The 27,147-nt window shown below is 45.4% G+C and overlaps 1 protein-coding gene across 1 annotated transcript; it reads right to left on the reverse strand.

Moving 5' to 3' along the window:
• Positions 1-2,703: 2,703 nt before the first annotated feature.
• LOC142559371 (glucoside xylosyltransferase 1-like) lies at positions 2,704-22,155 on the reverse strand. The gene is made up of 2 exons (XM_075670977.1): positions 21,859-22,155; positions 2,704-2,898 (listed from the first exon to the last, which is right to left on the reverse strand). Exons 1-2 carry the CDS (start codon positions 22,153-22,155, stop codon positions 2,704-2,706), a joined length of 492 nt encoding a protein of 163 aa, XP_075527092.1.
• Positions 22,156-27,147: the final 4,992 nt, after the last annotated feature.

Here is a 27,147-nt window from a genome sequence, read left to right on the forward strand (position 1 = left end):
TCATATACTCTTAAATTAGCCTACAAAAACCCTTGAAATGATTCCTCTATGCCAAGAGTTAACATTATCGCAGGGAAAGCCTTAATTGGCGCGGCCACACAATAGTGCGTCCACAATTACAGCAGCTAGAGAAAAATTGTTTTCTCATGAATAGCTACACTAGTGATTTTTGTGGCCGTACTCTGCAGGGCTAAGTTACCTGCCTGCTATATGTCCGTGGATGGCACAAAGTAGGCGCCACTCTCTCATAAAAATACCGACAAGGCTGAGTGAAAAAGTAGCGAGTTCTCAAGCTTTAAAATCGAATACAATTGGCCAGTGTCCATTTTGCTTCCTGTTGAAATGCAGCGTAAATTCTATGGTGAAGCATTAGGTCGAGTTCCACAGACGTCTCTGTGGGGTGGTTAAGGATAGTGTGCGACAGTATGGGTGGTATGGAACGTTAATCAAAGGTAGCCAGGGTAGTGTGTCTTCTCTGTAAAACGTATTTATCAATGGTTATATCAGCTGTATTGCGTGTACCACAACTGAATTGACAAATTACCCACCCATTTTTTTACCAGTACTCGGTAATTTTTGTTTCTTCAGGATTAACTGACTCCGCGCTGGAAATCGGCTATAAGATTATACAACTGCGGGAGTGAATGCGTTGCTGCTACGTTCGAGTGGGGCTGCAAGTCAGCACGTAAACCTCTAATACTTCCGAAGGGTGTAAGAACTTTCGTATATAGCCTTTGGTGTCTATGATGTACCAGTGTAAGTTTGACTAACCTATGTGAGGGATTATTAATGTTATCAGTGGCAAATTAGTTATGTCAGGGAGACTGGCACGACATTTGCAATGTGGCAGCTCCATCCTTGTGATATACCGTGTCATACTCTTGCTTATATATACTCTGTTTCCGATAAAAATTCACCAATATATGGGGTCTGGGATCCCGGCTGGCTGATTCACTGGCTATGAAAGATAGCGTAGCAAGGGGCCCAGAATTAATTCGAACCATCTAGGTTTCTTTAACGTGCAGCTAAATCCAAGTACATGAACATTCTTGCTTTCCGACCTTATCGGAAGGTAGCTGCGGTGGCTCAGAATCGAATCCTTCACCTTGTGCGCAGCTGCAGAATGCTGTAGTCACTAGAGTAACACTGGAGGGCTTTTCTGCAAAGGGAAAAGTGATACATTGGACGCGTTATGGAACGCTGACTGCCAACTAGCTTGAGATTATGGTTGACTTTAGTGTCCCTTAAGAATGCGCGAAAAAGGCTACTAGTATGCACAAACATTCACTAAAAATGAGATAACGAAACTATATGACAACATCACTTTAAGACACATGGCTTCGCTGTATTGCACATGTGATTTTGGATGAGGTAGAAATAAAGGCAACTAACTGGAGACTCCCAAACAAATGCGTAGAGAAAGGTCACATAATAGGAATCAGCTAAATTATTGCAGTAATACGTGCCAGCAATGATAGTACTGCACAAACAATACTTGCGTGCAATTTTTATAGCATGCACGTGACAGGCAATGTTGTGAACTTGAAGAAAATGCACAAACAGGATAAATATGGGCGCACTTTTTATTCCACAAAATAATAAATAAATTGGGAGCCATTGTATGGTAGTGCATTGAAGAGAAGCTTGTGATATCAAGACTGGCAGCTCGAGTTTTTGCTAAGCAACGCCTTTAATGCAAACACAACATATGTAAACACTATGGCAGCACGGGATTACAAGCTTGCAGTGAACATGACTTTAATCACAGCATTAAGATGGATTGAATGGAGATGAGAGAACGCACCACCATTTTTCTCACCAGTGTAGGAAGCGCCACACTAACTGTTAAAAGAAAGCCGCAGACGCTCACCTATCGCAGCCGCTCGACTTCGGTTATGTTGCCACGGAGTGAAGGTTAGATACATGCATTGACTGTATCTTCGCATCACTGGAAGCAGCTCACCAGGTGTCAAAATACGGACTGAGCTGATTACAGGCAAGCGTATGTGTGCGTGCTTCAATGCATTGGTATGGTTGGGCCATACTCTTGGACGATTACTTTTGAGGGTACTACAAGTTTCGTAGCACCATACGGGTTTACGGGTTTCAGCGATTCCGACACTATGATAAGACATCGAGATAAGCGCTGTGTCAAGAAAGCGGACGGTGTTAGACACCGATGTGTCTAGCGCTAGTCAAGCGACATTTTGTGAAAGATAAAGCGTCCCGGAGAGTGACGATCCTGGAATAGGACACAACCAACACAGGTTTTTCGGCCGCTGTTGGATAAGCCACTTATTCTTTAACAAATCCAATATTTAGGGATTTTAGGAAGTCCCTGCTGAGTCCGTATCAGCAGTGTCTGACTGCAAATCCTTTGAAGGCTGAGCAATCCATAATGCCATTTGAATCTATAACAACATGTTTGTGGGATTTTAGCCGCCTGCTCTCGCAATACTTTTCCAGTTTCTCACACTTTCCTTATCTCTCTCGCATCCCGGTGGAAAGCGAAAAAGGGGTCTTACTGTACATTATAAGAAGCTTGAATTATAAAGAGGCTGATATAACGCAAGACTTCATTTCACTGAATACTATTCTTTTCTCATGTCCCACATTCAAGCATAACTGATCTCGGTGACAACATGGGCGTGACAAGTGATGAACGAATGTATTAAAAGAATTGGATTTGTTACATTATTCCAGTCAAATATTCTTCTCCAGACCCTGTGCTCTACTCTGTCTGATCTTCTCGGTAGCACTGTCGATGGCGCGTGCCGTCTTCTCCCAGTGAACCACATACTTGAGGAACTCGTGCCCGCAGCTGGTATTGTTACGCTTGCTGAGTCGATCCTTGAAAACGTCGATGAAGGTGTCCCCAAGGCTTTCGCCAAGCTGGTACTGAAATGAAGAACAAGTGCAGCAAAGCTTTTCTAAAAGGAAGTGTTATTTGGAGCTAAATTTCGTTTGCTACATCATAAAAATACAAAAAGCACCGCCTTGCTGTAACGTGCACTGTAACGTGCTGCTGGCCGACATCTTGACCAACATACTCAGGGTAAGTTTGGATACTCTCTGCAATGCAGCTGATTTTCCCCTTTTCTCACGGCTGCAATAATATCAAAAGAGGGCAGATTATAACATCGCTCAACTGTATGCTTAGTTACACAAACCTGGCATCTCTAGTCAATAAAGCCATCCAACAGATCGAGAGACAAGGCAAGCAAGCAGTGCTTCTTTGAATAGCCGACACGGGCGGTGACCGCGGTGGAAGAAGGACGGCTCTTACATCCTAATTCCAGACTTTCAAGCCCGATTCAACACGGACTGTGCTGCGCCGTATCAAGGTTTCCTGCATGCACTGACGTCACGAACTATATTATTCTTGGTTGCTCTGGTAGCGCTCATGGCAGAAGGGTGCCCCCTTACATATTTATTCCACTGTTTGCAGGTTGGTAAACAACTTCGTTTCTGTAATAGTTATCTTGCCCCGTGTTTTTTTTCCACCGCCACCTGCGTTGCCATTCTGTTGCTCGGTATGCGATACTTTTGGCGTCAAGTGCTTTGGCGTTTGGTGCTGTTTTCACTGTGTGCACATCTAGTGGGGCCATGAAGAGTCAGTGCCCTTCTTGCAGACGACTCCTTCCCCGCTGATGGACGATTCATGAAATACTCCGAATGTAGGTGCGGCTACGATCTCTGTGATTGTTCAGGCTGCAGTGAAGCAACATGTAAAAGCAAAGGCGAGAGCGGTCCGAAGGCGTGGCGATGTTTGCCATGCCGAGCGCAAAAGTTAACGCACAAGAGGCGAGGCGTTGGATCCCGATCTCTTGGTCTTTTTTCTAGGAATGACAGTCAAACTCGACATGCTTGTCAGCTGGCCGCAAAAGGTATCATGACAAACTTCCTTTGAGCTAATGTGTTAAAAATGCGACAAAATAGTGAGTCGTCAAGATGCCTAGAAAAAGGAAGCAACCAGCGTCAAGAAAAATGTGACTTAACTCGAGAACGATGCAGCCCCAAGTAATATTCAGCAACTCAGAACCTCAGTGAACCACCACCTTGAATGGCATAGCAGTAAGTTGAACGACATTCAGCAACATAGAACCTCAGTAAGCAACCTTGAATGGCACAGCAGGAAGTTCAGTGTTTAAGTGGATAGAATACAGGTAATGAGTAATGGTAACCTCCTAACAAATCTAAACGAAGTATCAAAATTGGTGAGCTTTTCAGAGCTGACCGCGAGTGACGTCGAGGCGGTAAATCGGTGGTCTTCGAGACAAGGCAAAGTTTCCGGACTCATCGTGCATTTTCCGCCGCTGTCAATGCGAGACAGATGGATTGAAAAGCGCCATTTTCCGAAACATGAGCTCAAATATTTCAATCTGTAAAATCATGACAGCACAGAACCGACAGCTGCTGCGCTGCGGAAGAGAATGGCCGAGCTGAAACCATTATCGCTTCGCGTGGCATGCGAACAGGGAAATTCTTGTTCGAAACAAAGAGAATGAATCTGTGGTTGTCCTTTCCTGCACAGCTGATCTCGACTAACTGTGCAGCAGCTGAAGTATGTACATAACCTATCTCTTCGTCTGTTTTCTTTTTCATGGACCAAGTAAATTTAGCTGACATAGACACAATAATCCGAAGGCATGGTCTCAATTGCTGTAGTTGTATACATTTCACCTTATATCTCGCAGAAACGAGCGAGACAAACCTGGTTGTTCTTTTTTGGCGGAATAGAATGCCAATGTAGTGCTGTCATGTTTTCCGACACATGGCTTGCTTCGGAAGATGTGTATAATTTCCCTGGTTAGAAATAATATTACATGAACCGCCGTTATCGACGTGCTGGAGGCGTCTCAACGCTTGTTTCAAATTTATTTAATTCTTAGCTTCCCTCTGAATCCTGTGGCAAAATCAACACTACGAACCTGTCCTTATTAAGTGCAACAATATGATTCTCTATGTTTCCTACCAGCAGCAATTAGGAAAACCTTTGCTGCTTTTATCGTATTTAGATTCGCTGTTAAAATTCGTTACTATGAACTATTGTCAAATATTTCTTGGAGGCGGAAAATATAAAGATTTTCACGTGGTAGTGACGTTGAAGAAAGCCGCAAAACTGTGAATGGTGAAACTAGCGTTTTATTTGGTGCACCTGTGCCCTCAAAGACAGGCAAAACCCAACGCTCAACGACAGCGGCGAGCACTGCCAGCGATCTTCAAAAATCTGACCTATCAATCAAGCGCGTCGGCTTTTGTACATCACCAGCCCATATTATGTCCATGCAGGACGAAGGCCTCTCTCTGCCATCTCCAAATACCCCTGTGCTGCTCCAGCCGATTCTGACTAGCACCTGCGAATATCTCACTTTTATCACGCTACTTAGTTTTCTGCCGTCCTCGACTGCGCTTCCTTTCACCTGGCACCCATTCTGTAACCCTAATGGTCCACTGGTTATCTAACCGACGCGCAAGATGACCTACCCAGCTCCATATTTTTCTCTTAACCTCAATTACAATACAGGCCATCCTGCTTCGCTGTCCCATCCACACTGCTTTCTTCCTGCATCTTAACGTTACGCCTTACATTTATCATTCCATCGCTCTTTAGGCGTTTGTTAACTTGTTTTCTGGCTTCCTTGTAAGTCTCAGAGTTTCTGTCCCATAAGTTAGCACCGGTAAAATGCATTGACTGTACAGCTTTCTTTTCAATGATAATAGTAAGCTTCCAGTTAGGATTTGAGAATGTGTTCCGAATGCGCTCCTGCCCATTTTTATTCTTCTGTACATTTTCTTCTCATGATCAAGCTCCCCTGTGAGTAATTGACCGAGGTAAATGTACTCGTTCACAGACTGTACAGGCTCACTGGCGATGCTGAACTATTGTTCCCTTTCTCGGCTATTGATCATTGTCTTTATCTTCGGCATATTAATCTTAAGCACCACTCTTATACTGTTTGTAAAGGTCCTCAATCATTTTTTGTAACATGTCCCCAGCGTTACTGAACAGTGCATTGTCATCTGCAAATTGAAGGTTGCTGAGATATTCGCCGTTGATCCTCACTCCTAAGCCTTTTCAGTTTAATAGCTTGAACACTTATTTTAAGCACGCAGTGAATAGCGTTAGAAACATTGTTTCTCCACGTCGAAGCCCTTTTTATAGGTGTCTTCCTACTTGTGGAGAATGAAGTTAGCTGTGAAATCTTTGTAGATATTTTCCAAGATATTTACGTAACTGTCCTGTACTCCTTGATTTCGTAATGCGTCTAGGACTACTGGTATCTCTGCTGAATCAAACGTCTTTTAGTAATTTATGAAGGGCATATAGAGAGGCTGATTGTACTCTGCGAATTTGTCGATTGCCTCACTGATGACATGGGTTTGATTCATTGTAGAGTATCCCTTCCTGAAACCAGCCAGTTGACTTTGTTGACTGAAGTTCGGTGTTGCCCTTTATTTATTTATTTATTTATTTAAGTACCCTGAGAGTAAGTATACATTATATAGTGGAGAGGCAACATAAAGGAGGTAAAAATGATGTACAGAAAAGCACAGTATAAGTAACAATGATACATTATGCTCGCTCACTGATTTACACATCATAGACAAAAAAAATAATAGTGGCAGTTCACCATCGAAATCTCTTGATACACTTTTCAAGAAAAGAAATCGGGAATGATAGCTCAATACATACATAGTTAGGTTGCAATTATAGTATTTATACAATGAAAAGACACATGATATAGTGAACGCAAGCTTCATTATTTAAATGTAGTTAACTAAAGCGTTTCTAAATTGAACAGGATTGCTTATACTAACAATGGATGCTAGCAGACCCTTCCATTCGTTGCATGTTTTGGGTAAAAATGATTGGGAATGTGTTAGTCTGTTAGACCGAGGCACATGTACCCTATGCGTATGATCTCTACGTGAGGAGATGAATGGTGCTCTTATTCTATTGGAGATTATCTTTCTGAACATTTCATTTAATACTAGACGTATGCTGTTCGGCCTATCATTTTTCAAGTCTTTAACGTCTGCCGTTATGTGGAAAGGTATAATGCTGGCATTCTTCCAGTTCTCTGGGACTCTTGAAGTAGATAGAATGTTCGTATAAAGGGCCGCCAGTTTTTCTAGCATTAGCATCATCCATCTATGATTACATCGACTGCTATTCTATCTTCTCCTGCCAATTTTCCCCGCTTTATGTCATGCAAGGCCCTCATAACTTCATCAATAGCTATAGAAGGAGTCTCTGGGACCCGTTCATTATCATTTCGAATGGAGGAATTGTGGCTGCTTTGAGTATTGTAAAGGTCAGTATACAATTTTTCTGCAGCTTTTACTATCTCTTCGAGATTGTTGTTCATATTACCCTGCTTATCCTTCAGTGCATACACGTTGGTTTGTCCTACGCCAAGTTTCCTTCACGCTGATTTCAAACTGCGTCCATTTTTTACCGATTCCTTTGTCTTTGTCACGTTATAATTTCTAATAACCCGTGTTTTCTTTTTGTTGATCAGTTTTTACAGCTTCGCGAAAACTATTCAATCTCTTGAGTTGGGCATTTTCGTTATTTGTCTTTTCTTTATTATGTCATCTGATACTTGGGAGAGCTCACTTAATAGTTGTCTTGGCCCCTTACACCATCGTCTTCATGATCATCATCATCAGCCGGCTTTGTGTCCACTGCAGGACGAAGGCCTCTCCCTGCAATCTCCGATTACCCTTGTCCTGCGCCAACCGATTCCAACTAGCAACCAATTTCCTAATTTCGTCGCACCGCCTAGATTTCGCCCGTCCTCTACCGCTATTCTCTTCTATTGGCACCCATTCTGTCACCCTAATAGTCCAACGGTTATCTAATCTGCGCATTACATCACCTGCCCAGCGCCATTTTTTTCTCTTACTCTCTATTATATCGTCTATACCCGTTTCTCTCTGGTATAAACCGCTCTCTTTCTGTCTATTAAAGCTATGCGCAGCATTCTTCGTTCCATCGCTGTTTGCGCTGTCCTGAACTTGTTCTCAAGCTTCTTTGGCAGCCGCCAAGTCTCGGCGCCGTATATCAGCACCGGTAAAATGCCCTAATTATATACTTTCCTTTTAAATGATGACGGTAAGCTCCCATTCAGGGGCTCACGATGTCTTGTGTATGCCAATCCAACACATTTTTATTCTTCTGTCAATTTCCTTTCCATGGTCAGGGTTCCCTCTGATTAGTTGACCTAGATAAACGTACTCCTTCACAAACTCTAGAGGCTGACTTGCCATCTTGTACTCATGTTGCCTTGTCCGGTAATTTATCATTATCTTTGTCTTCTGCATATTAATCTTCAGCCCCACTCTTACACTCTCCCTGTTAAGGTCCGCAATCCTTTGTTGTAACTCGTCCGCCGTGTTGCTGAATAGAGCAATGTCATCGGCAAACCGAAGGTGGCTGAGATGTTCGCCGTCAATCTTTACTCCTTAACCCTCCCATATTAATAGCTTGAATACTTCTTCCAAGCATGCAATGAATAGCATAGGAGAGATTGTGTCTCGTTGTCTGACACCTTTTTATAGGTATCTTCCTACTTGTGTATAATTAAGGTGGCTGTGGAATCTCTTTATTCTCCAGGGTATTTACGTAAGTTTTCGGTACTCCTTGATTACGCAGTGCTTCTATGATTGCTGGTATCTGTTCTGAATCAAATGCTTTGTCGTAATATATAAAAGCCCTATAGAGAGGCTCACTGTACTCTGCGGATTTCCCGGTAGCCTGAATAATCACATGGATGTGATCCATTGTAGAGTATTCCTTCCTGAAGCCAGCCTCTTCCCTTGATTGACTACGCTCCAGTGTTGCCCTTATTCTATTGGATATTATTTGGTAAATATGTTAGATATTCTGGGGAGTAAGCTAATGGGCGTAGAAATTTTCAGTTATTTAACGTTGCTCTTTCGTGGATTAGTATAATGTTTGCATTCTTCCACTTTTCTGGGACCCTTCTAGTCTATAGACACTTCGCATAGAGAGCCGCCAGTTTTCTTAGCATTAGGTTTCCGCCATCTTTGCTTGAATCGACTGTTATTCCATCCTCTCCAGCTTTTTTCCACCGTTTCATGCCTTGCAAGGCCCTTCTGACTTCATCTCTAGTTATAGGAGTTTCTGTATGCTATTCATCCTTGTTTCGAATAGAGTACTCCTGAGTCCTCTGTGTAGGGTAAAGGTCAGTATAGAATTCTTCCGCTGCTTTTAATAAATCTTCGAGATTGCTGATGATATTACCCTGTTTATATTTCAGTGCACAGATCTTGGCTTGTCCTACGCCAAGTTTCTTTCTCACTGATTTCAGGCTGAGTCCATTTTTTATAATGATTCAGTCTTTCTATCGTTATAATTTCTAATATCACCTGTTGTCGCTTTGTTGATCAGTTTTGACAGTTCTGCGAATTCTATCTTATCTCTTGAGTTGGACACTTTCATTCTTTGCCATTTTTATCAGGTCCTTTGTTACTAGGGAGAGCTTGCCCGCGGGTTGCCTTGGTGCCTTTCTTCCCACTTCAATTGCTGCCTCTGAAGCCAGCCTCGTTACGGTTTCAGTCATTACCCCTATGTCATCATCATGATCTCTGTTCTAAGGTTGCATATTTGTTTGCAAGTACAAGCCTAAATTAGTCTGCATTTACCTTTCCTGTCTCTAAGTTGACCTATTTTTTCTTGACCAATTTTACCCTTTCCCTCTTCAAGTTGAGGTGTATCCTAGCCCTCACTAACCTATGAGTGCTGCACTTTACCATACCTAGCACTTCTAGATCATTCACTATGCTGGGATCGCCAGAAACTATGAAATTAGTTTCATTTCCTGTTTCACCATTAGGGCTTTTCCAGGGCCACTTTTTTCGCTTCATTCCCTGAAAAAGGTATTCATTATTCTTTGCATATTTCTTTCTGCAAATTCTACTAGCAACTCTCGTACAGCGTTTCGAGACTCGACTGCGTAGTTGCCAATTGCCTGTTCACGTGCCTGCCTTTTTCCCACTTTTGCATTGAAGTCAGCCATTACTACTCTATACCGAGTTTGCACTTTTCTTATCGCTAATTCAACATCTTCATAAAAGTGATCTACTTTCTTATCGTCGTGAATGGATGTTGGACCATAGGCTTGTACTACGCTTAATCTATACCTCTTAATAAGTTTCTTTGCGACTACTGCTCCCTTCTCATTTATGCTGCAGAATTCGTTAATGTTGCCCGCTATGTCGTTCTGGATTGGAAATAATACCCTGTATTGCTTCTTATCACGGAGACCTCTATAGCAGAGGACATGGCCGTTATTTAGCAATGTGTTAGCCTCACCAGTTCTTCTACTCTCACTAAGGCTGATAATATCTCCAAAAATGCCTGATAGTTCCACAAAGAGTCCTGCTAAGCTAGCCTCACTCGAGAGGGTTCGGGGTATTCCGTTGCAGTCATTGACTTTGGGACCCTCGTCTGCATACTATTTGCTATTTACTCAATGTTTCTTGAATGAAGAATAAACTGAAACCGAAACTAAACTGAACTGAAACATTGCAAGGGTCAGTTTTCATCGGCGGCCTGTCCGGACCCAGAGATTCTTAGCACCCTCTGCTGCATTACAGGTCTGACCGCTGCCTATGCCAGGCGCTCCGCAGCTGCTGGAGACTGAGGGCCACTGGTTAATGCAGATATCATCAGTGAGATTGTGGCCGAATACTGCACAAGGAAGGCCAATTCCTGTTCTGGTGAGGGAATGACTCGCTCTCGGCATCTTTCACCGGTGCAAGGCGTCACTCAAAGCCTGCAGATGTGGTGCACTGGAGCACCATCCCTCTTCAATTGCTGCTTCTGAAGCAGGAGTAGTTACGGTTTCATTCATTACTTATATGTGATCTTCCTCTCTCTGTTCTAAGGCTGCATATTTGTTTGCAAGTGGCAGCCTGAATTTGTCTACATTTACAATTACTGCCTTTAGTTTGACCTGTTTCTCGCTGATGAAATTTTCTCTCTTCAAATTACGGTGAAGCCTAGCCCTCACAATCGTATGATTACTGCAGTTTATCCTACCTTACATTTCTACATGATGTGCTATACTGGGATGGGTAGAGATTATGAAATCACTTTCGATTCTTGTCCAGCTTTATGGCTTTTCCAGGAGCAGTTTTGTTCCTACGCTTCCTGAGGAAGGTGGTCATTACTGACAGCCAATTGCTTTCCGCGAATTCTGCCAACGTCTCTCCTCGAGTGTTCTTGCAATGGACGTCGTAGTTTCCAACTGTTCGTTCAACAGCCTGCTTTTTGCCCACATTGAAGTGGCCCATTAGTACAGTATACTGTGTTTGTATTTACGCTTATATAAATATCTTCGTAAAACTGATCTATTTCATCATCATGATGACTGGAGTTTGGAACGTAGGCTTGTACTACTTTTAATATACACTTCATATTAAGTCTTACTCCGACTACTGCTATTCTGTCATTAAGCATTATTGCTGTAGGATTCATCATTGTTGCCCGCTATGTCGTTAGGGATTAGGAAACCTACTCCGTACTGCCTCTTATCTTGAAGTCCTCTATAGCAAAGGACGTGGCCATTTGTCAGCCCTATATAAGCATTACCAGTTCTTCTAACGCCCATAAGGGCAATGATATTCCAAACAATGCTTGATAGTTCTTCAGAGTCCTGCTAGGCTAGCTTCACTCAAGGGAGTGCAGTTGTTAAACGATGCCAGGGTCAGTGTCCGTTGGCGGCCTGTCCGGGTCTAGAGATTTTAGCACCCTCTGCTGTGTTACAGGTCTGACCGCCAGTTTGGTCAGGAGCTCCACACCTGCTGAGTACTGAGGCCATTTCTTGATCGAATGAGTCATTTGGGAGGAAGTGGCTGAGTACCGTACCAGGGAAGCTTAGTGGGTCGCTCTAATTTGGTTTTACATGGATTAGTACAGCCCAACTGGATCTCCGCATCTTTGCCGGTGTCAAGCGCCACTCCAAGCCCCGAGATATAGTGTACTGGACAAGGTGTATCCGAGCTGCCGACCTTCCGATTAAAAAAGAAAAGTGCGACGATTTGCACTTCTGACTAAGGCAACCGAGCATCCAAGCTAGCTGAGTCAGAAAACCCTGCAGGTAGCAAGGCCACTTTATATCGGCGAATTCCAGCCCAGAGGATTCTACAGGCGTGTCATATCAGTAGTGCCAGTGTGAGCCCCATTTCGTAAATCTCAAATGCCTGAAGACACGCTTGAATTATCCGAAATAGAAAGGTTTTCTTGATCGCGGTAGGTAGCCCAACATAGTATTTCTCAGAGGTTCAAACACCGTTGTTTCGGAATCTCCCGTGCAGAAGCGGCCATGACCGCGGCTAAGTACACGATATATTTTCCCCGAAGTTGAACAGGACTTGAAACGTGTTTGAAAAGGATTTGCGCGCTTACCGGGAACCCATGAGCTGCGCATAAGCGGAGATATATCCATCTTCTTCCTGTCGCGTCTGCCTGCCTCTGGCATCGGAGAAGTCCTTTCAGAACAAGTCGGAATTGCTAAGCCCTCGTCTATTGCGCCCCCCACCCCAAAGCCGAGTCACCGGGTGTGAGATGCGTGCGTGCATTGGAAGATACATATACCTAAAAATATACTGCAACTTTCGCTCATGCGTGGTTCAGAAGAATATAATTCTGAAGCGCGAGTAAAGCGTGCACCTTGGAAGTGACCTTTCTATATGCTCGGACAACTCTTATACGATGCGTCCTTCAACCTACAGCAAACGCGTCTGCGATCAGTGTGACATAGTTTGTACACTGCGCGCAGGAAGACGTCCCCCTTGCCTTTGCAATACCTGTAATAAAACAGTTGCAAATACACGCTCTGGAGCTACGGGAGCAAAAACGTAATTGAGAAGAACTTGTTGCTGGGCGAGTTTGTTGGGATCTAAAGAATACATTGTTGCGCCAAAAAAGGAAAATAAAGACTTGGGAAGAGTACGAATCTGTCGTTTCGTACTCTTCCTTCCCAAGTCTTTATTTTACTTTTTTGGCGCAACAATGTATTCTTTAGATCACAAACGTAATCACGCGAAAATAAATATCAGTGCAAATTTCGAAGAAAGAAATCCGCGTAAACTACGCCCGTTTTTGACCTGATGACAATCATTTGTGAACTTTACAACTGCCGTTGTTACGTTATTTTTCCTTATTCTTTGCGTGGTACTGCAAATCTTGTTAACACTTTTCTCTCTCCCTATAGCATGGCAAATTTTGCATCACCTAAGCAAGCACGTTTTGGCAGCTTGCTTCGAAATTGACTGAGGATGAATTCTTCTACCTTTATTATGTCATAAAGTGAGCAGTGGTAACATCTCTTCGTGAATTAAGTTCACCGAATACGCTTGCGAGATAGATACAAGCAAACACGTTGTATACATGAGCTATGCATGAGTCATCGAAGGTACTCGAATAATCGGTGATGCCCGCGTGTCTTGCAGAAATATCTAGGCAAGTCTCATCACGCATGCAATCAGATTACATAAAGCTTGGGTCACAATACAACCATCGATAACGTTCGAGAAATATCCGTACACGCGGGCGCGTCCACGCTCTGCGATAACATTTGTCAGACGGTGAAATATGCTCGCCCGAAAAAGATAAACAAGTAAATGTGTCTATGTCCCTGTCCACGTCCCCCTCTCAGAAAGCATTGTCCCGATACTACAAACATAACAGGAGAGCGAAAAATATAATGACACGTATTAAGCAAACGTAAAAAAAACAGCAAGAAACTAATTTCAAAGTAAGCAAGTGAAAGAAAGAAGCGTGAAGTTCAGCTATGCAAAACCTGAGAGGTAGTTAACTCTTGCTAAACGGCTTCATTCACACAGCATGAACTGTTTCAGGTCGGGAGTGGCGCTGCTGTGAAAGCAAAATACCGCCGGCACGACCTCACAGTCGAGTGCGTCAATGCGTCGGACGATTTTGTAGGGTCCGAAATAGCGGCGTAAAAGCTTCTCACTAAGTTCCTCTTGGCGTATCGGGGTCCAACCTGAAACGCCATCGCCGGGCTGATATTCCACTTAGCGTCGTCGAAGACTGTCGTTCCGGCTGTTGGTTTTCTCATGTTTCAGGATGCGCAGTCGGGCGAGCTGCCCGGCTTCTTCGGTGCGCTGGAAATAGGCAGCGACGTCTACATTTCCCTTGTCACTGATGTGCGGCAGCATGGCGTCGAGAGTCGTCGTCGGGCTCCTTCCGTAAACGAATTTGAACGGCGTCATCTGTGTTGCTTCTTTCACTGCCGTGTTGTAAGCAAATGAGAAAAAGGGGAGCACGGCCTCCCACGTCTTGTATTCGACGTGGGCGTACATCGCTAACATGTCGGCGAGAGCCTTGTTCAGTAGTTCCGTTAGTCCATTCGCTTGCGGGTGACAGGCAGCTGTACTCCGGTGTCTTGTGGGGCTATACTGCAGGATCGCTTGAGTAAGCTTAGCGGTAGAAGGCGCTCCTCGGTCCATAATGAGCACTTATGTCACACCATGCCTCAGCAGGATGTTCTCCACGAAAATTTGGCTACTTCCGCTGCACTACTTTGACCAGGACTTTTGTTTCGGTGTAGCGAGTAAGGTATTGGGTGGCCATGACGATCCACTAGTCTCCAGATGTATAGGTCCATCCATCCTGATCTGTTGAAACTGTCGGCCAAAACGCTCGATCGACTGCAGTAATCCAGCCGGGCCTGTCGGTGGTGTCTTTCGTCGCTAGCAGTATCGACATGACTTCACGTAACGGGCGACGTCGACGGTCAGGTGCGGCAAATAGTACTTCTGGTCTATTCTTGTGAGTGTAAGGGGAAACCCAAGGTGCCCCGATGTGTTACTACCGTGCAGGGTATGCACTATTTCTGACTGGAGTGCTGTAGGCACAAATCAGAAGGTCGTTTGCGCGAGCTCGCTAAATGTTCTTCTTCGGGACGTCGTTAGAGTAAGGAAGGCGATCCGGGCCTAAATACCATCGGGACAAACTCGGTCTTGCCTTGCAAGTACTCAGCAAGGCCTCTGAGCTCCAGGTAAACTTGCTGCGGCTCGCCAAAGTCGTCTGCACATAGTGTACCTATAATGGCGTCTTCGTCTTGGTCACTTTGGGGTGGCGGGCCGACGGGAGCGCAAGACAGGAAGTTCGCATAAGAGTGTTTTCGTGAACATTTATAAGTTACAGTGATATCATATTCGTGGAGTATTAGGCTCCATCACGCCAGGCGTCCTGAAGGGTCCTTTAAGCTCGCTAGCCAACACAACCCGTGATAGTCGCTGACTTTGAACGGCCTGCATGATGATAAGGGTGGAATTTTGCTGTAGGCCAAATGATGACGAGGCATTCCTTTTCAGTCGTAGATTAATAAATAGCCTTCCGGTTATTTATTAACATTCTGGACTGGCTAGCGTAAACTATAATCTATTCAAGAACGTCTTTCTTCTGCAATAAGACGGCACCGAGGCCTAGGATACTAGCGTCAGTGTGAATTTCTGTATCTGTGTGCTCGTTGAAGTCCGAAAGTACCGGTGTCGGCTGCACGCGAGGTTTGAGTTCTTGAAATGCGTCGGCCTGCGGCGTTTGCCACTTGAACTCGGAATCACATTTAGTTAGCTGTGTCAGCAGCTCGGCGATGCGTGAAAAGTCATTGACCAAACGCCTGTAGCAGGCACACATGCCAAGGAATCTACGCAATTCCTTCCTGTCAGTGGGCTACTGCAACTTTGCGATGGCAGGATGCTTCTGCGCGTCAGGGCGGACTCAGGATTTGCTGATTATGATACCCAAGAACAGAAGCTCGTCGTAAGCGAAGCGGCACTTTTCCCGCTTCAGAGTGAGCCCTCATAACATGATGGGCTTTAGTACTCTCGCAAGCCAGCTCAGGTGGTGGTCGAAATCACCAGCGAGGACGACGATGTTATCCAAGTAAACAAGACACTACTGCTACTGGAATCCTGCTACTGCTGTATCCATCACGCGCTGGAATATTGCAGGCGCCGAGCAGAGTCCAAAAGGCATGACCTTGAACTTGTAGAGGCTGTCTGGCGTGATAAATGCGATCTTTTCACGGTCTCTCTTGTCGGCGTTTATTTGCGAGTAGCCAGTCTTGAGAACCATCATCGAGAAGTATTTAGTGTTGCAGAGCTGATGCAATATGTCATCTATACGTGTTAGGGAGTATACGTCCTTCTTCGTGATCTTGTTCAGTCGACGATAATCGACGCAGAAAGGTATGGTGCCGTCCATTTCCTTCACCAAGACTTCAGGGATACCCACGGGCTTTTGGACAACTGGATGGTGTCTTGGTGCAGCATATCGTCGACTTATCGCCTTATAGCTTCGTGTTCTCGCGTCTACACTTGGCTAGGACTATTGCAGAATGGGCGAGCACACTGTTCGGTTATGATGCGATGCTTTGTAAGTGGTGTTCACTGAACCTTCGAAGACGTTGAAAAGCTGAATTTGTATCGTCGGAGAAGACATTTGAGCTGTTCTTGCTTATTCATGAGGAGGCTTGGATTTATTTCGAAGACTGGCTCGGGAACGAAGGCCTTCGGGGTAGATGTGGGAGAATCTGAGAGGACAAACGCTTTGCAGTATTCTCAAATTTTCTCGATATGCGTTATCGTCATGTCCTTGTTGATGTGCTTGAATTCCTGGCTTTGTCAGGATCACTTGAGATTTCCCTCCGTGAGGTCGAGCAATCCCTCTTGCGACGCAAATTTCACGGTCGAGCCGGAGGCTTTGGTCGCCATCCATGACGCCTTCTACGTCTGCGAGTGTTTCGATGTCGACGGAAATGACAACAGCGGAGCGAGGCGCTATGACGACTTGGTTCTCAAGTACACATAAGGTATGGCGATAGCGAGCGCTCTCCGGCATGTCGGTTCATCCTCCGATAGCGGTATTTATTTTGACTTCAGGTTGATGGTTGCACGGTGTTGGTTCAGGAAGTGCATGCCGAGAATGACATCTGGTCAACACTGTTGGAGGATAACGAAGGTGGCAGGGCAGGTCTGGTCACGAATGGTAATTCTCGCCAAGCAGATTCCAGTTGGCGTTGTTAGGCGTCATCCGGCGGTCCGGATTTGGGACCCTTGCTACAAAGACTCAACTTTCTTCAACTTGGTGCGAAGGGTCCACTCATGACGGAGCAGTCGGCTCGTGTGTCTACTAACGCGGTGAATGCGAGTCCGTCCATGAATACGTCGAGATCGGTGGCGTTTTGTTTTGCAATGCAGTTAGGACTTGTCATCGGATCACGACTGCGCCGCGTTGATGTGTGGCTTGTATGTCGCGTCATCAGGTCCATGGTCGTTTCATTGTTTGTGTCCGGGCTTCGTCGGGATGGCGGTGAATCTTTGTTCCGTCGTCGAGATAGTATCCGCGTGGTCTTCGCCGGCAGCGGAGGATCTTTGTCTTTTCTACGAACATCGGTTGCCGCTTTTAGTTTTCCAGATATGAACTGAGGGACCGGCTCCCGGCTGAGCCAGTGTTTGGTCGAATAATAAAAGGCAAAATGCGAAAGACCAGGACTAAAGAAGGACACAAACGACAGGACCAGCGCAGCAGTGTATGGTCGCCGCTGGAGCGACAGGTAGCAGCGCGGTGATGGCGAGCGGGATGGTCATCGAGGGCTCCACTGGGTGGCGGCGATGTAGTCGGTGATATTGAAAAGGCGTTCACCTTGCTGCGAGCGCGCAGCATTTACGGCGAATCCTGATAATTCCATTTTGCGTTATGGTTATCAGTGGTGGATATGCCCCGCTTCCCCGCAGTGATAGCAGTGCGGGCGGTGTTCAGGGGCGCGCCTAACGTCCGTCTTCCCTGAGTAACTGTGGTGGGTGACGGGCGAGCTTCCTCGCATCGGTGGCGGTGGACGACGGAATCGCAACGTTATCCTGCAGCCATAGAGGAAGGGGACCTTAATGGCGGGCGGCTTAGGCCATGGCTTCCGGCTGGGGTTGAGGTGATGCCGGAATTACTGATACTTCTAGTGACAGCTGAAGCTCTTCCTTAAATATGTCAGCGATCGAAGCAACCTGGGTCTACGAACTAGGGCACAGCTGCAGCTCTTCCCGTTTGACCACTATGATCATCTCGTGCAAGTCATATGCGCCTAGGAATTCAGATTCGGCGCAGTTTGTTGTTGGCGCACGGTGGTTCTATTGTTTGGTGCCCATTTCAAGCGGCTGCTCTATCGTTGTGGCCTCCGAAACAAATTCAATGACAGTCTTGGACGAGTTGTATATCAATCCAGCGAATAGTTGTTCTTTCACAGCCCGCATCAAGAACCGAACTTTCTTCAGACATGTCTGGGTCGGCGTGGCGAATGAGGCGAGTCATCTGCTACGCAAAGATTGTGATGTTCTCGTTCGGCAGCTGTATGCGAGTTTCCGGTAGAACTTGGGATTGCTTTTTGCGCAAGTCTCTCGTGAAGGTCTGCTGGAAGCCGTTGCGGAACAGGTCCCATGTAGACAGAGTCGATACCGGTACTCAAACCCCGTCCTGGCGGCGTCTTCTGAGCCAGAGCACGCATGCCGCAGCTTGTCGTCGGAGTTCCTGTTGAAAGCAGCAACCCTGCTTCTGCGGAAGGATCGTGGCTCCTCTTACTGTTGCAGAACAATGGGGGACGCTGTGGCTACTATTAGGGTTCTTTTAGTCATGATCCTCTCAGTCGTCGCAGGTAGAAGTCCGTGCTCCGGAAGCAGCTGTTGTAGCCGGCGGCTTGCTCCATGGTCCGGGACGACGTTGGTGTTCTCTTTGCGGTTCGAGCTTGGATCATGGCTTGTCGAGGGCGTCGGTTACGTGAACGAAAAGTACCTCCACCAGATGTCACTTGGGAGTGAGGGTAAAGAAAGCATCAAAACTGCGAATGTCGAAACTAGCGTTTCATTGGGCGAACCTGTGCCCTGAAAAACAGGCTACACTCAAAGCACAACGATAGTGGCGAACACACACAGCGATCATCGAAAACATTATTTGGCGGTAAAGCGCGTCGTCTTCTATACAAGAGTCATGGAAGGTTCCAAAGTAATTGGTGGTGCCAGCGTGTCGTCCAGAAAGTTCCACACAATTCGCATCGCACTTGCATTCAGATTACATAAGACTCGGTGAAAACAGAACCATCTATAACATCACAGTAATTTGCGATACATGCGTGTGCTTGCCCAGATGAGCGATAATATTTGTTCTACTCCGCTGCATACATAGCAGTCAGTGGTGTGCAAGCTACGCAAAATGTTCGGAGAAGAAAAGTTATCACTTCGCTCGTTCCGCGTATGCTCTCGGTGGACGTGCCACCCCGGTTTTGCTGTGCGCCAACAGCGTTCGCTCGCGCGAGCATGCATGTGAGGCTGCTCGCGGTGGGTTGCAATAAAGAACGCAAAAAGAAGACTACAAATAATAAACTATTCATCATCATCAGCATCATAATTTATTATTCCCTTAAGGACCCCATGTGGGGTATAAAATAAGGGGGGAGGCAGAACAATAATACAAACATCGAAGGAATGGTCATATACAAAGCAACAAAAAGCAACAACTGAAAAGACACTAAAAGCAGCTTTTTGCATAATTAGTTGCAAATATGGGTGGTTACTAACTCTCCAAATTTCGAAAGGTTTCGCTCTATACAACAACGGATTCCGGGAGTGAGTTCCATTGTTTTATTGCAAAGGGCAGGATGTATTTGTTAAAAGCATTTGTAGAACCATGAAGGCGTTGGATACTTAAAGAATTGAATAGACGAAATGATGAGCGCACGGGTGGAAATAAAAGCGAGGAACGAAGGTCAGAAAAGTTATAGTACAATTTATAGAATAGGCAGAGTTGCGAAATTATATGTCCTAATGCCAAAAGGGGTAGACCGATAGATAACTTCAAGTTAGTGACGCTGATAGTGTTGTCTAAATTCTATAAGAGAAAACGGGAGCCTCGATTTTGAGTAGCTTCTAAAGTGTCAATCAAGTACTTTTGATGCAGCTTCCAAATTGTAGACGCATATTCTAATTTTGTATTTCTAATACAACCCTAAGCAGCTGTATAGAACAATTTTTTTTTTCAAAGAATTAAAACTTCTTTCATTCTCTACTGACTTTATATAAATAACAGTTGCACACAATTGTTGTCCAAACGTATCGAACTATTTCCAAGTGCGAACACTGTCGCTGCAAGAAGTCTCTCTAGCCTCCACCGAGTTCACTGCTATGTATCGAACGAAGTATAGGCGGTGAAAAGCGCTCACCCGAAAAAGATAAACAAGTACACGTGTCAATATGATGGTTGACAATAATATGAATCTAGAATTAAAACCTATCCTAAATATACAACTGTAAAAACGTTATTAGGCTGCCTAAGCGAGTTGCGGCAAAATTATGCCTCTAAGACATTACGCAACATATTTTTCTATTGACATGTGCTTCCGTGATAAGTTAAGATTCTTTTTCGTGGTTTCATCACTATGTATTTCCTTCTGTGGCTGTTCTCTCTCTTAGTATGAACTTTATGCGTAATGTATAATGTCTATTTTTGTTTAACCGTTACGAAGCGGTTAAAGCGGTGAGGTGGCCAGATTCCGGTCAAGCTGAAGTGTTTTGCCTAGTCATCCTGTTGGCGATCTAGTTGTTGCAAAATAAAATCAACGTCGAAGTGAACTATTTTTTATATGTCAATGACAGTAGAAAAACAGCTCAAGTTCATCAGTTTTATGTCGTGGCAGGCAAGTCTATTACAGCGACGTTATGCTTGGCCACTGCCTATGTACGGATAAAGCAATGTCTTTATTGTAGTTGTGCAATTCTTCATGCTATCTATCGGCAATGACTCCGGAATGCATCAATGTTGCTTGCTTAGCCTAATTGCACGTTTCATAGAAGAGTGCCGACAACTAAATTTTTGGCTGTTTCCATCCCAATCGAAGATCTCGGCTGGCACCCATATTCTCCTATGGTTTTTCATTATTTTCATTCGGAAATCAGCACTTGCTTGCCGGGGAACTTGAATTTCAGCGATCAGTCAGCACTTGTCTGACCCCAAATTGCCGCAACCAGATGGCCCTTATGGTAATCACACCTGTCTTGGTGAGCGATAAAATTAGATCAATTGCTTTGGTCCCAGCAACATCAACAGAAGTGAACTGTACCATGTGGCAGTTTCAGTCACTGCAGCAGCCTTTATGGCAGGAGTTAAAACACGATAAACGTACTAAAAAGTGTATAACAGCTGAGTCCTACCAGTGGTCACCTAGGTGGCAGAAACCTCGAGGCTTACGAAAAGGGTTCTACTTAAATTTAGGACAACGCAACGAGCTATGCAAAGAAGAATGATGGATGTAACGTTAAGAGGATAAGAAGAGAGCAGATTGGGTGAGGAAACAAACGCGAGTTAATGACATCTTAGTTAAAAATCAAGAAAAGAAATGGACATGGGCTGGGCATATAATAAGGAGGGAAGATAACCGGTGCTCATTAAGGGTTACGGATTGGATTCCCAGAAAATGGAAGCGCCGCAGAGGGCGGCAGAAGGTTAGGTGGACGGAGGGGATTATGAAATTTGCAGGGACAACATGGCCACAATTAGAACATTATCGGGGTATTTGGCGAAGTAGGGGAGAGGCCTTGGCCCTGCAGTGGGCGTAGCCATGATGATGATGATGATGATGATGATGATGATGATGATGATGATGAAACGAACTGACACTGTGATTCAGCACAGCGTGACCAGTTGCCCCCACCATGTTGCTGTTTTTACTTAATTCCTAGCATTTCGTTGAAATAGTAATGCTACGAAGCCTAGATACTCTCTAAATTTTCACGTATTCCTGCCAATCTCACCTCTGCCATGGCCTGGTGAAGTTCCCAGAAAGCCGGTTGCGAGTACACAGCGAAGACGTTGCGTGACCCGTGGACAAGAGCCGGTGGTCTCTCAGTGCAGTGCGTCCCGAACATGCATTGGTTGGGCCGGTAGTTCCACCGGCACGAAAACAGCAACAGGCGTTGACGGTACATGCTGAAGAAGATGTTCAGTAGGCCCTGGTTGCCCCATCTCGTGTTCCGTCTATACATCTGCTCCAGTATCCTCATGTGCTCCTCCCAGCCAAACTTTCGCATACGGATAAGATTCCTGAGCATTACGCCCGAGTTGACACCTGTGCTTGGCACGGACGGGAAAGTTGGCAAAAGAAATCATGAAAGAGCCGATCACAAGATAGTGCGAATGGAGGGTCACTCTATCAGATTGGACTGACCCTTCCAACAGATCAAGAGTACTACAAACACTCATCTGGTGAGACAAAAAATTAAATTATGGGGTTTTATGTAAAAAAAACACCTTCTGATTATGAGGCACGTTGTAGTGGAGGACTCCAGAAATTTTGTGCACCTGGGGTTCTTTAACGTGCACCTAAATAGATGCACACGGATGTTCTTGCCTCCATCGAAATGCGGCCGCAGCTGCCCGGATTCGATCCCGCGCCCTCGTGCTAAGCAGCCCAACAGCATAACCACTGAGAAACTACGGCGGGTCTGGTAAGACGGCGTGTACGAAGAAAGGGTGGTGGTCACAAGCTAAGTAAAAGGTTATTGTACTTCACGTTTTTTAATCTGGACGTTTCATTTGTTGACAGTGGGTCAAATATTTCTTTACATCTAAATTACCTTTTTGATTCGCCAGTGACGAAAACCACCTTCCCTGTCTTTGCACTTGTTTGAAGGTCAAAGATAGACTACAAGCTGTACAAACTAACGTACAAACTCCTTTCTGAATATGACAATGTTATTGCATCACAAAAGTTGCTGACATGACGTCGTTGAATTCACAAAACAATTCATGCGTTTTTCTAACACTCCTGTGCCTGAAAAAGCTTTTCGAAGTCAACAGGCTAGGTTGCTGCATATTTTCAGTTTCCACGAGGTCATTTGTTTACTGTTAAATTGGTAGGTGCTTAAGCGTACTCTTCCCGATCTGCACTTTGTCATGTTTAAGCTGTGCCTACACAACAATGACTGACCTCGCACAAAACATCCCAGTGCTTCACAATTTATCTCAAGCATCTAAGAGTATTTTACCTTCACTTGCATCTTAAATAGACCGTTTTTGCATTGTGCTTAGGCTAAAATGTTGGGAATCCCACCCGCAAGCTCATAATTCGCAACAAAAGAGCATAGTCGCTGAGCGAGCCACTGCAGCAAGTACATAGAAGGAGAGATTGGACGCTTACATAAACTACAGTGTTTTCTCTAATTTGAAAAAAAAACTTAAATCAACAATACGCACTTCTTTATTTACACAAAAGATGAAAGAATTGGACACAAAATGTGACAGGTAATTCATACAGCGTGAACAAGGCTATAAGTCAACTGTACTGTACAAGTGGAAGAGCTTTCACACATGCGTTCTCTCATGTATTCCTCCTTCACACCATTAGACAAGTTGTATTTCATATCGTGTGGGTGTGCCCACGAATAAGTGTTTTTGAAATGGAAGCATGGCGCCTCCTTTCGAAGAAATATCTGCAGTTCAAAGTGATACTAAGGATATAGTACGGTCTATTACAATGGCCGATGAAGCAAGCAGGCTTCATGAACGAGGGGAGAAATTTCTTACGAGTTATGGAAAGCTTTCAGAAAAACGAAGCGCCAAAGGTAAGGGCACACTAAGAAAGAACAAAAGACAGGACAAGGCGGACAAGGACTGCTTTACGATGAAAAGTTGCAGGAGCAGTTGCTGACTGGCATGCGCAAGAGACTTCTGCGTCAACTGACGGCGCAAGTGAGTGACTCTAAGCGAGTCTGATCACATCGAGCAGCTTTTCTTGTCCACTGCCGTTATACACATATGTAATAACTACCGTGCTTTTTTATTTTGAGCTTACTGATAACTATATTTGCTGCTTTAGTCTGATATCTCAATTTGTTTCATATCTAGGCATGCTAGGCAACCAACATTGTGAGATTTGTTTTGAATTTACCGAAATCATTATTTATACAACCGAAAGCATCCAAGCCTCCTCATGAATAAGCAAGAACGGCTCAAATGTCTTCTCCGACGATACAAATTCAGCTTTTCAACGTCTTCGAAGGTTCAGTGAACACCACTTACAAAGCATCGCATCATAACCGAACCGTGTGCTCGCCCATTCTGCAATAGTCCTAACCAAGTGTAGACGCGAGAACACGAAGCTATAAGGCGATAAGTCGACGATATGCTGCGCCACGACACGATCCAGTTGTCCAAAAGCCCGTGGGTATCTCCTGAAGTCTTGGTGAAGGAAATGGACGGCACCATACCTTTCTGCGTCGATTATCGTCGACTGATTAAGATCACGAAGAAGGACGTATACTCCCTAACACGTATAGATGACATATTGCATCAGCTCTGCAACACTAAATACTTCTCGATGATGGTTCTCAAGACTGGCTACTCGCAAATAAACGCCGACAGGAGAGACCGTGAAAAGATCGCATTTATCACGCCAGACAGCCTCTACAAGTTCAAGGTCATGCCTTTTGGACTGTGCTGGGCGCCTGCAATATTCCAGCACGTGATGGACACAGCATTAGCAGGATTCCAGTAGCAGTAGTGTCTTGTTTACTTGGATAACCTCGTCGTCCTCGCTGGTGATTTCGACCACCACCTAAGCTGGTTTGCGAGAATACTAGAGCCCATCATGTTATGAGGGCTCACTCTGAAGCGGGAAAAGTGCCGCTTCGCTTACGACGAGCTTCTGTTCTTGGGTATCATAATCAGCAAATGCTGAGTCGGCCCTGACGCGCAGAAGCATCTTGCCATCCATCGCGGTGTTGCAGTAGCCCACTGACAGGAAGGAATTGCGTAGATTGCTTGGCATGTGCGCCTGCTACAGGCGTTTCGTCAATGACTTTTCACGCATCGCCGAGCTGCTGACACAGCTAACTAAATGTGATTCCGAGTTCAAGTGGCAAACGCCGCAGGCCGACGCATTTCCAAAACTCAAACCTCGCGTGCAGCCGACACCGGTACTTGCGCACTTCAACGAGCACACAGATACAGAAATTCACACTGACGCTAGTATCCTAGGCCTCGGTGCTGTCTTATTGCAGAAGAAAGACGTTCTTGAACAGATTATAGTTTACGCTAGCCAGTCCAGAATGTTAATAAATAACCGGAAGGCTATTTATTAATCTACGACTGAAAAGGAATGCCTCGTCATCATTTGGCCTACAGCAAAATTCCACCCTTATCATCATGCAGGCCGTTCAAAGTCAGCGACTATCACGGGTTGTGTTGGCTAGCGAGCTTAAAGGACCCTTCAGGACGCCTGGCGTGATGGAGCCTAATACTCCACGAATATGATATCACTGTAACTTATAAATGTTCACGAAAACACTCTTATGCGAACTTCCTGTCTTGCGCTCCCGTCGGCCCGCCACCCCAAAGTGACCAAGACGAAGACGCCATTATAGGTACACTATGTGCAGACGACTTTGGCGAGCCGCAGCGAGTTTACCTGGAGCTCAGAAGCCTTGCTGAGTACTTGCAAGGCAAGACCGAGTTTGTCCCGATGGTATTTAGGCCCGGATCGCCTTCCTTACTCTAACGACGTCCCGAAGAAGAACATTTAGCGAGCTCGCGCAAACGACCTTCTGATTTGTGCCTGCAGCACTCCAGTCAGAAATAGTGCATACCCTGCACGGTAGTAACACATCGGGGCATCTTGGGTTTCTCCTTACACTCACAAGAATAGACCAGAAGTACTATTTGCCCCACCTGACCGTCGACGTCGCCCGTTACGTGAAGTCATGTCGATACTGCTAGCGACGAAAGACACCACCGACAGGCCCGGCTGGATTACTGCAGTCGATCGAGCTTTTTGGCCGACAGTTTCAACAGATCAGGATGGATGGACCTATACATCTGGAGACTAGTGGATCGTCATGGCCACCCAATACCTTACTCGCTACACCGAAACAAAAGTCCTGGTCAAAGTAGTGCAGCGGAAGTAGCCAAATTTTCGTGGAGAACATCCTGCTGCGGCATGGTGTGACATAAGTGCTCATTATGGACCGAGGAGCGCCTTTTACCGCTGAGCTTACTCAAGCGATCCTGCAGTATAGCCCCACAAGACACCGGAGTACAGCTGCCTGTCACCCGCAAGCGAATGGACTAACGGAACTACTGAACAAGGCTCTCGCCGACATGTTAGCGATGTACGCCCACGTCGAATACAAGACGTGGGAGGCCGTGCTCCCCTTTTTCACATTTGCTTACAACACGGCAGTGAAAGAAGCAACACAGATGACGCCGTTCAAATTCGTTTACGGAAGGAGCCCGACGACGACTCTCGACGCCATGCTGCCGCACATCACTGACAAGGGAAATGTAGACGTCGCTGCCTATTTCCAGCGCGCCGAAGAAGCCGGGCAGCTCGCCCGACTGCGCATCCAGAAACATGAGAAAACCAACAGCCGGAACGACAGTCTTCGACGACGCTACGTGGAATATGAGCCCAGCGATGGCGTTTCAGGTTGGACCCCGATACGCCAAGAGGAACTTAGTGAGAAGCTTTTACGCCGCTATTTCGGACCCTACAAAATCGTCCGACGCATTGACGCACTCGACTGTGAGGTCGTGCCCACGGTATTTCGCTTTCACAGCAGCGCCACTCACGACCTGAAACAGTTCATGCTGTGTGAATGAAGCCGTTTAGCAAGAGTTAACTGCCTCTCAGGTTTTGCATAGCTGAACTTCTCGCTTCTTTCTTACACTTCCTTACTTTGAAATTAGTTTCTTGCTGTTTTTTTTACGTTTGCTTAATACGTGTCATTATATTTGTCGCTCTCCTGTTATGTTTGTAGTATCGGGACAATGCTTTTTGAGAGGGGGACGTGGACAGGCACATAGGCACATTTACTTGTTTATCTTTTTCGGGCGAGCACATTTCACCGTCTAACAAATGTTATCGCAGAGCGTGGACGCGCCCGCGCGTAACGGATATTTCTCGAACGTTATCGATGGTTGTATTGTGATCCAAGCTTATGTAATCTGATCGCATGCCTGATGAGACTTACCTAGATATTTCTGCAAGACACGCGGGCATCACCGATTATTCGAGTACCTTCGATGACTCATGCATAGCTCATGTA

The sequence above is a fragment of the Dermacentor variabilis genome, chromosome 10 (assembly GCF_050947875.1).
Source record: "Dermacentor variabilis isolate Ectoservices chromosome 10, ASM5094787v1, whole genome shotgun sequence".
NCBI lineage: Eukaryota > Metazoa > Arthropoda > Arachnida > Ixodida > Ixodidae > Dermacentor > Dermacentor variabilis.